The sequence below is a fragment of the Thalassophryne amazonica genome, chromosome 1 (assembly GCF_902500255.1).
Source record: "Thalassophryne amazonica chromosome 1, fThaAma1.1, whole genome shotgun sequence".
Taxonomy (NCBI): Eukaryota; Metazoa; Chordata; class Actinopteri; order Batrachoidiformes; family Batrachoididae; genus Thalassophryne; species Thalassophryne amazonica.
This window is the reverse complement of record NC_047103.1, coordinates 137,905,222-137,918,435: the sequence shown is the minus strand read 5'-3', so window position 1 is coordinate 137,918,435 and position 13,214 is coordinate 137,905,222. Positions and strand designations below refer to the sequence as shown.

Genomic DNA, 13,214 nt, shown 5'->3' with positions numbered 1-13,214 from the left:
GACGTAAAAACATATGAATCAAATCCATATATTTTTTGCATAAAATAAAAAGGTCCGATACTTTTCTAACAGACCTCGTATTTCTGCCTGTGATGGATTAGAGATATTCCTCTGACATTGTCCCAGTCAACCTCATCTCACTTCTTGATGGAGATTCAACTGATGTGAAAGAATGACAACATGCCATCGTGGGTAAACATAAAAATCAATGCTAATAATTTTACAACAGTCAAAATATTGTCCATACTTTTTAATTTCAGTTAAAATAAAAAGTTTTAAAATGTCTGTCATAATGTTTTCACAGTGTGTTGATAAAAGCAGATACCTCCAGCTACTAAGCCAGACTCTCCCAGCTGTATTGCCACTCCAAAGCCTCCCAGCTTGACAGGAGCAGAGTTTTCCTTCGAGGCCAGCAGCACACAGTGAGGCTGTGGAAAGAGAAGAGAGGCCAGATAAATAATAGATTCAAAAACAACAAACATAACATCAGATCTACAACATCTGGAGAGGAAGAATCTCAGGATAGGGGTTCAACTTTCACTCAGGCTTCAGTCAGGCCTAAAAATATGCCAAGCAGCAAATGTGACCGATTTAGTTTTTACTAATGCAAACACAAAAACATTTCTGTGACATTTGCAGTTGCTGTGCAAACCGCTACTTTCCCCTGTCTGTGCAAAAGTGCAGTTATCCATATGTTTGATTGTGGTGAGTGAATCTCAGTTTCAGATTGACATGTAGAGTCACTTGACAGGAACCACAACATTAATCACATACTTATGCAAACAGGAAACAGTGCTTGCCTGAGAAGTTAATCAAAGGGTGATTCTATGGTAACGGGATTACGATGACGGGAAAATCTGGCCATATTTTATAAAAAATATGCTGCGATTGTAATTCCGTTACCATAGAATCGCCCCAAAGCTTCTTTTTTTTGTCCAAGTTGAGAAAGAAGCGTGTTGGACAGTGAAGTGTGCAGTTAACTGCAAATGCATAACAAACTACTGTACTGGGACAGATATTATCAATTGTCTATTGTGTGTTCTAATCTACTTGGTACGCCGTGTGCAAATGTCATCTTTGTCCCGTCCGTCAAGTCCACATTTGCACTTAGTGTGTTATGGCTCACTCCAACACTCATGGGGACAGGAATAACATGGATTAATTAATATTTAAAAAACACCACATAAACCTGTTCATATTAAATGTCACAGTAGTATTTTGTCCTTTTTTCTCATCTTCAACAATATTCTAGCTGCTGTCAGTTTTTTTATTCACGCTACAGCCAAATTACAGATTACTACAGTTTAATGAAATGAGAGGGGCTCATGCTCATGTTGCAGATACTGTGTTGTCAACGTGTAAAAATAATCTTTTGGACTGGGACGATACACTTATCTTCCAATACAATATGTAGTGCAGCAGATGAATGCAAATTTTCATGTGTTCTTCAGAGGCTATATATATATACATATATATATATATATATATATTCACTGGATGGCCACTCAAAATTTAAAGATGGCTGCCGATTTTCAAGCTGGCCGTCGAGCAAATTCCTAATTCGGGCATTGTTTGTCTCTGTTCATGTTTTTTAACATTTTTGTTCCTTTTATATACTTCAAACAGTTCCAATAAACCATTGCACAATGCATTTATGTTAATTGTCTACAACTTTTTTAAATGAGGACTGAATCAAATATCACAATGAAAACCCACATTTTCAGTGCATTATGTCTCATCTGAAAAAGTTTTCTTTAAAATGAGGTACACACTGTTCATTGTCACATACATCTGTATAGCTGTCAATACATGTATACGAGGTTTGTGAGAAAAGTATCTGACCTTTTTATTTTATGCAAAAAATATATGGATTTGATTCATATGTTTTTACGTCAGCCAAGCTTGAACCTTCGTGCGCATGCGTGAGTTTTTCCACGCCTGTCGGTTGCGTCATTCGCCTGTGGGCAGGCTTTGAGTGAGCACTGGTCCACCCCTCTCGTCGACGTTTCATTGCGAGGAAATGGCGGAATGATTTGGGCTTTTTTTCCATCAGAATTTTTTCATAAACTGTTAGAGACAGGCAGCTGGAAACCATTCGAAAAATTTATCTGGCTTTCGGTGAAAATTTTACGGGCTTCACAGAGAATAAGGAGTGTTACTACAGCTTTAAGGACTGCCCACAATGGCGCACGGCCGAGAGGCAGAAACCACCACAAATTTTGAATAGGGTCAGGGCTTTGGGAAGGCCATTCCAGAAGCTTAATGCCAGCCTGCTTTATCCAAACTACAACCAGTTTTGATGTGTGTTTTGGATCATTGTACTGTTGAAAGACCCCATTTTGGCCAAGTTTCAACCATCTAGCTGTTGATTTGAGGTGACATTAGAAGAATTCTAAGTCATTCTTCATTATTTCATTTACTTTGTGCAATGCACCAGTACCACTGGTAGCTACCACCACCATGCTTGACAGTTGGTACAGTGTTCTTATGCTTGAAAGCCTCACCTTTACTCCTCCAAACTGTCATTGTGCCCAAATACCTCAATCTTTGTGTCATCTGACCATAAAACGTTTCTCCAGAAGACATTTGGGTTGTCCACGTCAGACAAAGTGATCCAAGTGATCTTCCCAACTTGTGGAAATCTACAATTCTCCTTTTTAGAGCTTCATGAGTTCCTTGGACCTTCAGATTGTTCTGACCAGAGGTCCGTCCAATAAGTGCACTTAAATACATCCTTTCTATGATGGAAAAGAGAAACCACCCGCTGCAGTCAATCATGATCACTAACTAGGAGTTAATAAGCCTTGTCACATTAAAAGAACTTTCAGCATCACTGAGCAGCAGGGGTGGTGGCCAAGCGGTTACTGCACTTTGTTCCAGTGCTGGGGGTCCCCGGCTCAAATCCCACCGCTGCCACATTTCTCCATGTAATGTGGAGATGTGTCAGGAAAGGCAGCTGGTGTAAAACCTGTGACAAATTAATGTGACCCTGAGTGAAAACAAGGGAGCAGCTGAAGGGACTCACTTTTTATATGTAAATATTTGAGCCTGTATGTATAATTTTGACCCTGTCTGGATTAGAGAAGATTCTAATTGGTGACAATCAGGCAATTAGGAAAGAAGCTATTGCAATCAAGATTTTTACAAAGTATGTGTCCATGACCTTGACCTCTGAATTTTTACCCCAAAATCAATAGACTTCTTGGGGTAGATATATTTAACACAAAATAGAAGCTATTGCTCCCACAAGATTTTTACAAAACATGCTCCAGTGACCTTGACCTTCTGATCCCACAACTGACTGGCTTATTGAAACATGATGAGCAATGCATATACCAAGTTGAGTCAAAACTGGGCCAGTACAACTGAACCTATCTTGCCCACAAGTAAAATGCAGCAAGACTGACTGACTGACTGACTGACTGACTCCCTGCACCAAGTGACAAATGAGACTTGACTCCTGAGTGTGGGACAGAGGTTACTTCGCCTACGAAAACAGATACCAATTTATTATACATCTGACTGAAATCCTTTGTTCTGATTGGCTGATTTGTGTGTAATAATTGCAATACTTTTCACAATAAATCATCCAAAGTTAACAATAACCACATTATTGACTGATTCTGCAGCATTTCGGGCAACATTATGAGTGACTGCGGACAGATTTTGTCATAACGAAGCAACAATGGTTCGCACATGCGCAGGGGTGATGCATCGCAGATGACATGGTGGAGAGCAGAAGGTTTGCGTTCGTGGATACTGATGAGATAAACGCTCTTCTATCCAAGAAAGACAGTGAGAGTACCGTGAAAAGTATCAAGAAAAGTTCTGCACTGTTCAAGGAAAGATTTGCATGGTGTTTCACCCAATAAGTTCGAGAAGCTTCCCTTCGGCCTTGGGCAACAATGATCCCTCGGGGTGACATTCCATTATGCTGCCCTCCAAACCAGTCACTATTTGTATATTACAGCTAGGTGGACTGGGACAATACAGGTGAATTGTCTTGTCCAAGGATGCAGACAGGTAGCTTGACTGAGAATTAACACAAGGTCTACATATTGGTAGCCCAACTCCTTATCCCACTGGGTCAGGGGTCCCCAACTCCCAGACCACAGAGAAATAACTGCATTGCCCTGCTTGCGTTTTTATTTATTTTCCTGAAAATATCAAACTACATTACATATCACAAGAAAACATTCACTCCAAAGTAAAATGTTCAACTAACTGATTTCATTTTATTAAAAGATAAAATTGGTGAAACTATTTTCCTGGTATGTGTGTGTATTTATATATACTAGGTCTATTAGAAAAGTATCAGACCCTATTATTTTTTTCAAAAACCATATGGATTTGAATCACGTGTGATTGCGTCAGACAAGTTTGAACCCTCGTGCGCATGCGTGAGTTTTTTCACGCCTCTCGGTTGCGTCATTCGCCTGGGAGCAGGCTTTGAGTGAGGAGTGGTCCAGCCCCCTCGACGGATTTTCATTGTCAGGAAATGGCGGAATGATTTGGGCTTTTTTTCCATCAGAATTTTTTCAGAAACTGTTAGAGACTGGCAGCTGGAAACCATTCGAAAAATTTATCTGGCTTTCGGTGAAAATTTTACGGGCTTCACAGAGAAAAAGGACTGTTACTACAGCTTTAAGGACGGCTTTAAGGACGCTCGGCGCTCCGCGTTCCGTGCCGCCATCGAGAGCCACAACCCACCAGATCATTTCTAAACGAATGGCTCTGTGGAGCAGGGACCGTCGTGTGCACTTTCTCTGGTTATCACAAGTGCTGGACATCAACCATTTTCCAGCAGATTTCACTTTTAACAAGAGATTTTGTCATGGAAAGCCGAGCGGAGGCTTCGCGCGTCACGATGGATTTGCTACTGGAGAGAGACAAAACCACCTCCATTTTGGTCTCACAGGACGGCTTTGAGATGGCGTTCAGACAGCTGTTGGTGGTTTTTCCTTCAAGTGATTATCCGAGAAATTGTGGATGTGCCTGGACATGCCAGAACATGTCCCGTGAGGCTTCATCATGGCGTTGCTGTGCGCCATGCGGCACCGCCGCGATGTGCGAAGCCTCCGCTCCTCTTTCCATGAGGAAAACTCCTGTAACATTGGAATGTGCCGTTCATTTCCAAACTGGACGCTGTGTTTTATCCGGGATGTCGTCTGACTAGCACAAGAATTGTGAAAAGACGTGGACATCAGCACTTTTTCGGCACATTGAGACAGACGTGCGGAGGAATTCCACGTGTCGCGGCGGTGACGCATGGCGCAAAGCAACGCCGTGATGAAGCCTCACGGGACATGTTCTGGCATGTCCAGGCACATCCACAATTTCTCGGATAATCACTCGATGGAAAAACCACCGACAGCTGTCTGAACGCCATCTCAAAGCCGTCCTGTGAGACCAAAATGGAGGTGTTCCTTTGTCTCGCTCCATCAGCAAATCGGTCGTGACACGCGAAACCGCTCGGTTTTCCATGACAAAATCTCTTGTTAAAAGTGAAATCTGCCGGAAAATGGTTGATGTCTAGCTCTTGTGATAACCACAGAAAGTGCACACGACGGTCCCGGCTCCACAGAGCCGCCCGTTTAGAAATGATCTGGTGGTTTGTGGCCCTCGATGGCGGCACGGAGCGCGGCATGCCGAGCGTCCTTAAAGCCATCCTTAAAGCTGTAGTAACAGTCCTTATTCTCTGTGAAGCCTGTAAAATTTTCACCGAAAGCCAGATAAATTTTTCGAATGGTTTCCAGCTGCCAGTCTCTAACAGTTTCTGAAAAAGTTCTGATGAAAAAAAAGCCCAAATCATTCCGCCATTTCCTGACAATGAAAATCCGCCGAGGGGGCTGGACCACTCCTCACTCAAAGCCTGCTCACAGGCGAATGACGCAACCGAAAGGCGTGGAAAAACTCACGCATGCGCACGAGGGTTCAAGCTTGTCTGATGCAATCACACGTGATTCAAATCCATATGGTTTTTGAAAAAAATAATAAGGTCAGATACTTTTCTAATAGACCTCGTATATATATGAATAAAGGTTGCGGGTTTTGGTTTTATGCAATAAATTTATCTGAAAGACTTTGACTTATGTTCTGAATCTTGGATGTCACCATCAGTACAGTGATGAGTCACAAAATTGTGACAATTCCTCTCCTAAGATGGAGGATGAAAAACAGCAGAGAGGAGCTAGACGTCTGCACTAGCGTTTATTAATTTCTATGATCAAAGGTGCATGAGGTCGGCAGTCACTTATAGTGGAGATGAAGTTAGCTGGCTAGTGAGAGCAAATACGAATGAGAAATGAAGAAACTTGTTTTTGACAGGGTCTGCAGGGGAAAAAAAAAGGCACACATGGAAGAGAAAAGGACTTGATTCACAACCCAATCTATCGCATCCTTCTGGATTAAAGTTAAAGAAGAAGACCTACAACTATCTACAATGGCATTAGACGTGTGAGCCTGGATTTCATGCTCTGGTTGTTACCAAAACAAGGCTCTGCAGGAGACTGGATGTTAAAACCACACTGCACTTTTCACTCACCTCGTCTCCAAAAAATAGGCTCAGTTCTCACAATGATGGTAAGTATTGACTTTTGTGGGTCATATACAGTGCTTAACGCTCAATTACATTTTTACAACAGTTTATTCATCTTAACAAAACATTAGTAGTCTATTACAATCTGACAACTACTCTCCGGTCTGTGGAGTCAAAAAGGTCGGGGACCCCTGTAGTAGGTTACCCACTCGACCAACTAATAACAGTGTAACTGTGTTGAAATAAAAATATTACAAATATTAGTAACAAATAAAATAAAGTATGGCGGAAGAAAAGAATAGCACGACAGGTCGAGGCTCAGGCAGAGAATGCACATTATCAGCAGTGGGCTGACTTCCTGACACCACATTTTTATACTTCCCCCATACAGAGAAACAGGCGGTGCAAGATGAGGGGGGGGGGGGGGGGCATGAGAGAAACTTAAATTTGTCAGACAAAGAGACAAGAACTGAAAAATGAGCTTGCACAGAGACACGATGGGAGGATGAAGAAGAGCAGGCGGCATCAAAGCGTTTTGTGAGGTCCAGTGACTTGCTAATGCAGCAGGAAAGGTGAGAGCATTAGAGGACGAGTGTTTAAAAGATTTTCCCATATTTTATCTTGTACATAATGTGACTTATTTCTCCTGGCAGGTCGCTTGCAAACAGAATCATTTGTGCGTGTGAGGTTTAGTGGAGGAAATCTATTTCCACTGCTGTGTTCTCACATTCAGACCACAGCTGTGCCAAGTATCCTGCGGAAGAATGCTGATGGCGAGTGTTCTGCCTTAATCCAAACATCTGTGAGTGTGTGCGTTTTACAGTTACACTTCTCAAATTTGTTGTTGTGACATTCAAATGAGCAGGACATAATCATTTGATCAAAGTTTTAGCTTCCACTAAGAAAACAGAGTAATTGCGAAGAAAGACGTAAATGTACAATTTCACATAATTGCCAGTAATCTGGCTATGGAGCGCCACTTTTAAGGAGCGTCAAACAATTTATTGTAATATTATTTCCACTGTGAGCAACTATTTCATGTGTGACCTTGGAGACTGTAACCTACTCTACTCAGCATTACTCATACAATTCCTGCAGATCTGTGTGGACATAATGACTCAATGCCGTCTCGTCATCTTATTTCTGGCTTTTGAGCATCTGCTTTTCATTGCAAATGCGGACATTTAAAATGATTAACTAACATCTGCGTTTGGTCTTTTTCTTTTTCCCTCCATTTAGAGCCTGAAAACACTGACAGCATCAGTGCACCAACACCACGGTGACCACCTCTGCCACCTCCTTCCTCTTTAATGTTTCATTTTCTACCTCTAACTTCTCTATTCCTCTCTCTGCTTCTATGGCATCCATCTCAGCCACCACTCTCCCTTACTCCCTTCCCTTCTCCACCAGCTCCCCAAATCAGACTGTGTGTTCGTTCGACGACAAGGCCCTACGTCTCCCTCTGACAATAACCTACTCCCTCATCTTCCTCTTTGGTCTCGCCGGTAACCTCTTTGCGCTGTGGGTCTTCATCTTCCTGCATGGAAGACATAATTCTGTGCGAGTGTTCCTCATCAACTGTGCTGTGGCTGACCTGGTCCTCCTGGCATGCCTGCCCTTCAGGATCTTCTACCACGTTAATGGAAACCAGTGGGTTCTGGGACACATAGGCTGCAAGGTGGTGGGAAACCTGTTTTATATGAACATGTACATCAGCATTACTTTGCTGGGGCTCATCAGCTTAGACAGGTACATAAGGTTAAAGGGGAAGAGCACAGCGCGGAAAAGAAAGAGGATTCGGCTGTGGGGGACCAGTCAGCCGTGGAGCCGGGTGGCATGTGGGGCAGTGTGGGGGCTGGCGCTGCTGGCACTGGTGCCAATGATCGTCATGGCTGAGGATGATGAACAAACCGGCAAATGCTTCCAGTACAAGCAGCGGCGCACAGAAGGTAAAGGGAAGGCCTACTTCAACGGCGCGGTGGTGATGTTTTTCTGGGCTGTCTTTGTCATGCTGGTGGTCTCCTATGGAAAGGTTGCTGCCCAACTGCTGAAGGTGTCACAGGACAAGCCAAACTTTCCAAATGCACAGCGGTATGCACGGACTGCCAAGAAGTCCTTCTTTGTCCTGTTTTTGTTCACCGTCTGCTTTGGGCCATATCACACCTTTCGCCCCATCTACATTCTGACCCAACTCACTGAGAACTTGTCCTGTGATTACCTGCAACAAGTCGACCGCACCAATGAGGTGATGCTACTCTTCTCTGCCTTCAACAGCTGTTTGGACCCTGTTATGTACTTCTTATTGTCTGGTTCAGTGCGTAAAACTGCCCTTCGAGCACTTGGTCATAGGCTTGGCAACCGGCTTCCCTTCCTACAGGAAGCAACATCTCAAAGCTCAACAGAGTTTAGACGACCATCTGCTGCTGTGGGGTTTCCCAACTCAGACCAGTCAACCTCAGCTACCCCAAGGGCCAGTATCGTGTTAATGAATTCCACCCTGCGCAGAACATGAGTGACCTCACTCACATCTGTTGGTCAGTGACCAGCTTTAGAGACTGGGGAGTGAGTGAGGTAGTGAGTGAGTAGATATTTCTAACACATCTGTGATCTTAAAACATGCCTACATGTACACAACTTTCAACAAATATAAAAAAATAAAAACATTTCACTACTTGGCTGTTCAAAAATGATGCCTTCTAAATGCTAATTATTTATACTTTCTGTTGAAGTTTTTTTTTATTAACTTTTAAATTAACTTAAAAAATAAAAGGCATAAAACAACATGAAATTGGGAAAAAAGTATTGAGTTTCAAATTATAAAAGATTTGATTCATTTAAAAGGCAGTTTATGAAACAACATACCGTATTTTCTGGAGTATAAGTTGAAGCTTTCTACTAGTTTGGGAGTAATTATAGTGACCATTTATATAGAGCTTTTCCAAGAATCAAAGCACTAGTCAAAATAAACTCCAATAATAAAAGAAAAAATGCCATAAATAAAAAATATACAACAACAATGCACAAAAATCCCAAATTAAAGAGCTCATAACAGAAAAAAATGTGACTTATACTTTGGTGCTAGATATATGTTTTTTGTTTTTTTCCCCCTCTTCAAGAGGCATTTTTGACAGGTGCAACTTATACTCCGGTGCGACTCATATTTCAGAAAATACGGTACTGCATTGTCCTCAGAGGGAAATTTGTTTTGACCTGCATACATCACACTCAAACTATAATATAGCAGTTTACAAAAATAGTATTTATCAGATTGATTAGTTTGATGAAAACAGTTGTGATATGATGAAAACAAACATGTTTCATATTTCCCCATTTTATATTCTTTCAAAACCAAAAACTGCCCAATTTCAGGAAGCCATCCTCAAGGTTGGAAGTAACAACAATTAACTGATAAAAGATGAAAGCGGGTGTGAAATGAAAAATGTAAGCGTAGATACTCTGTAGTATCCATTTCTCACAATTTCCATCCAACAGTTATTATTTACATCAAACAATATTTGTTACATCTAACCTATTAAAAAAATAGAGATAGCGCGACAGTGCAGATTTTCATGTAAAGCATTACTTTTCGTTTTTCTTAATGCAAAAAAATTGAAAGAGGAATTCTCTCACATCTCTATTTGACACCAGCTGGTAAAAGGTCAAGAAGAGGTTCCTCCATCAGTTAGTCAGTGGACCTTTTTGAGTGACATTTTGAGTGGAAATACCAAAACGTGCTTGCTGTATACCACAAATGTCAACAGTCAGATGTTATCACAACTTTATCCATTTTTTTAATCTCTTTCTTTCAATTCACATGGATTATCATCAGCCCAATTTTTAATCAGTTAATTTTTGTGACTTCCACCCTTGAGGACACTTTGTTGAATCAGGAGTGTTTATAAGACCAATATAAGGGGAAGTGATGTTCCGTCTTAATCCTATCATGACCGTTTTAATCAAATGACCTTTAAAATAATCAAATAGCACTCCAGTAATTCACGCCATGTCACCTTTATTTCACCATTTATTTATTTTGTTACTTGCACTCCTACAAATTTTTAAGATTATTAATGAATTTGACTGAAGAGGAAGTAAACTGATGCACAGACCAGATAACAGAGTAGCTCCTTCCTCATATAAAAACTATACACTGCTGTTCACAATCCACTGTGATCTAAGTGGAGACAACCACAGTTTAAATTCAATTTATATGTTCATTTCCAATTATATTTACAACATTTCCATCGAATAGAAATATATCTATGATATTTAATTCAGGTTTTATCCAAAAGAAAAGACCATCATTTGCTTCACTTTAATCCCACTGAGTTACCAAATATGCCAAGTGAGGGCTGATCGTTTATTAGCCTCAGAGATTATTGAATTGTATATTCAACATTTTTAGAATTCTATGATTTATTTTTCAATCTATCTGCCAATAAAATTAGATTAATTTCCAAATTTTACACTTTGGCTTTGATACAGTCACCTTTCTTCGGGTCCCTTCACACATAACACGATTTAAGCCTTGCATTTGCTAAAGCTATTAGGATGCCAAATTTTCGTTGTAAAACTGAAAAAAATTAATGTGATAAGTTCATGTACTAACCCAGGTCTATTGTGATTGTTAACTAGTTCTTTCAATCTAAGTTCTAAATCTGTCTTTGTAGTAGCATGTTGTCTATTGCGCTTACCTGATCATTTTTTGAACTTACATTGGTTTTTATTCAAGTATGTCTATACTACAATAGTTTCAATATCTTCTTTAGAAATGTTACCTAGTGTTTTGACATTGTCATTAAGTCCGTACGGATAAATTGTGGCTAGTTCGTTGTTCCAGTATTCCTCCCTTTGTAATCGTTTTGAAGCTAAGCTCAGGCATTCACCCTCTTCCAAAAATACTTCCTCTATAGGCATTACATCTATGTCATCTACACTATGACCATATGAGCAAAAGTGTTGTTATAAAAATAAATCGCACATTTTATTAAGTCTCTGTCTATGGTTGTTCATTCTATTCCTAAGGGTTGGCTAGTTTCTCCCACATATTGGATTCCACATTTTTTTGGAGTTACTCAAGTAAATTATATTTTTTGTAGTGCATGTCATTTCTGTTTCATGTGAGCTAACCTTGTACTGTCTACCTGTGGTGTTACTACTGACGTTATTCCCTTCTACTATGTATTTGCAAATTTAATGCTGCATTTACACATAACGATGACAAGTCACGAATGCCACTAAGTATACATTCTTGGCCGCTGATCACGAATGTGATGATTCGGGGCAGAGGTGTCAGGTGTCCTCAGGAACTGCTGCAACCTGTTACCACGCTTTATGATTAATGGCACGTATTGCTGGAGAATTATCAGGAACCATTACGCACGGTCAAGAATAATGTTCCGCGTTGTTGTGCGCTATCGCGCGTAACAGCGCATCAAGTTCTGTCACGTTGTGAATGAGGCGAATTGTCTCCACACACACCCATATTTATCCAACCATCAGCTGCTGAACAATTCAGATGTCTCTAGTTTTTCCTCAACAGCCACAGCAGAACACCACTGTGACTGCATGCTTAGTTGGGCTCTGTGCCATGGAGTGGGGCAGAGAGGAGAAGGAGACGGAGAGAGCCAGATGTGTGGCTCCACGCGGCTCTCGTCTCGCTCATTTTTCCCAAACATCAGGCACATGCAGCAGGTGGAACACCTGCAGGAGCTCACTGAGGAGCATTGGAACGAGAATTTTAGCCGACTTGGCGTCACTGTCCTCCTTCAGCATCCTGCAGCAATGAAACTGAATGTGGTGCAGCAGGGTTTAATTGTGTGCACGTCAGAGAAGAACGCTGTCACGTTCTATTAAAGATCATCACTAATCAAGACGGCTCAACACGCTCAGTTGCGACCTCCACAACATGAGGCGAAATGAGGGTGGTGCGTGACATTGGTGGAAGATTTTTTGACAGCCGAAAACATGCTCCATGAAAATCACGAATATCACGCACCAACACGTGCTATTAAGAAACCTATTCAAATGCGTTAAGTCACGTTAAGAATGTCAGGAATGTGCCAAGAATGACGCAAATATGACATTCATAACGCGTCTTGCCTATGTGTAAACGCAACTTTACATCTACTACTACCGCATTTACTAACTTTAGTGTCCTGTATAGTATCAATCACATCCCTTCCTACCAAGGTAGGGTTTGAGGATTCATTCATGTCATTACATTACATGTATTTTTTTTTCCACAGCAGCTGCCCGATGTCATTCCACACGCTGCCGCAGCTTGCACCATGTTCCCGCTGCGACGGTTTCGTGCACGCTCGTGAGTGCAAGAAACCATTGCAGCGGGATCATTCACGCCTGCTCGACCGTATGTCCTCCGCGACGTCGGCTCGATGTTTTCATGCAGCCTGTTTTGCCATGATTCGGTCTGATTGCTACTTATTCGTGGTATCTGTGAAGGGGCCTTTAAGGAGGGTATGTCCCAGTCAACATGTGTCCAGTACCATTGGTACATCTACACTTGAAGACATCGGCCAATTGGAGCGTTTTCGCCGAATCAACATGTGAAATACTGTATGTGCAAAGTTTGATACAGTCATTACCAGATGTGTCAAAAGCTGTGCCGTCTGTGGTGAGCGGGAGTGTGGTAGAACTGGTGAGCAAACGCTGCTTT

At 41.5% G+C, this 13,214-nt stretch overlaps 2 protein-coding genes across 11 annotated transcripts in view; one reads left to right on the top strand and one right to left on the bottom strand.

Moving 5' to 3' along the window:
* LOC117514813 (peripheral plasma membrane protein CASK-like) overlaps positions 1-13,214 on the bottom strand; it is a 161,509-nt gene that overhangs the window by 57,287 nt on the left and 91,008 nt on the right. For all 10 annotated transcript variants that reach the window (XM_034175423.1, XM_034175443.1, XM_034175461.1 and 7 more), the window contains exon 6: positions 326-428. In XM_034175423.1, coding sequence (XP_034031314.1) covers positions 326-428 — 103 coding nt within the window. The remainder of the gene's footprint in view (positions 1-325; positions 429-13,214) is intronic.
* On the top strand, positions 7,525-9,505 carry LOC117514891 (probable G-protein coupled receptor 34). The gene has a single exon (XM_034175467.1). The coding sequence runs from the start codon at positions 7,896-7,898 to the stop codon at positions 9,048-9,050; it is 1,155 nt and encodes a 384-aa protein (XP_034031358.1). The 5' UTR covers positions 7,525-7,895; the 3' UTR covers positions 9,051-9,505.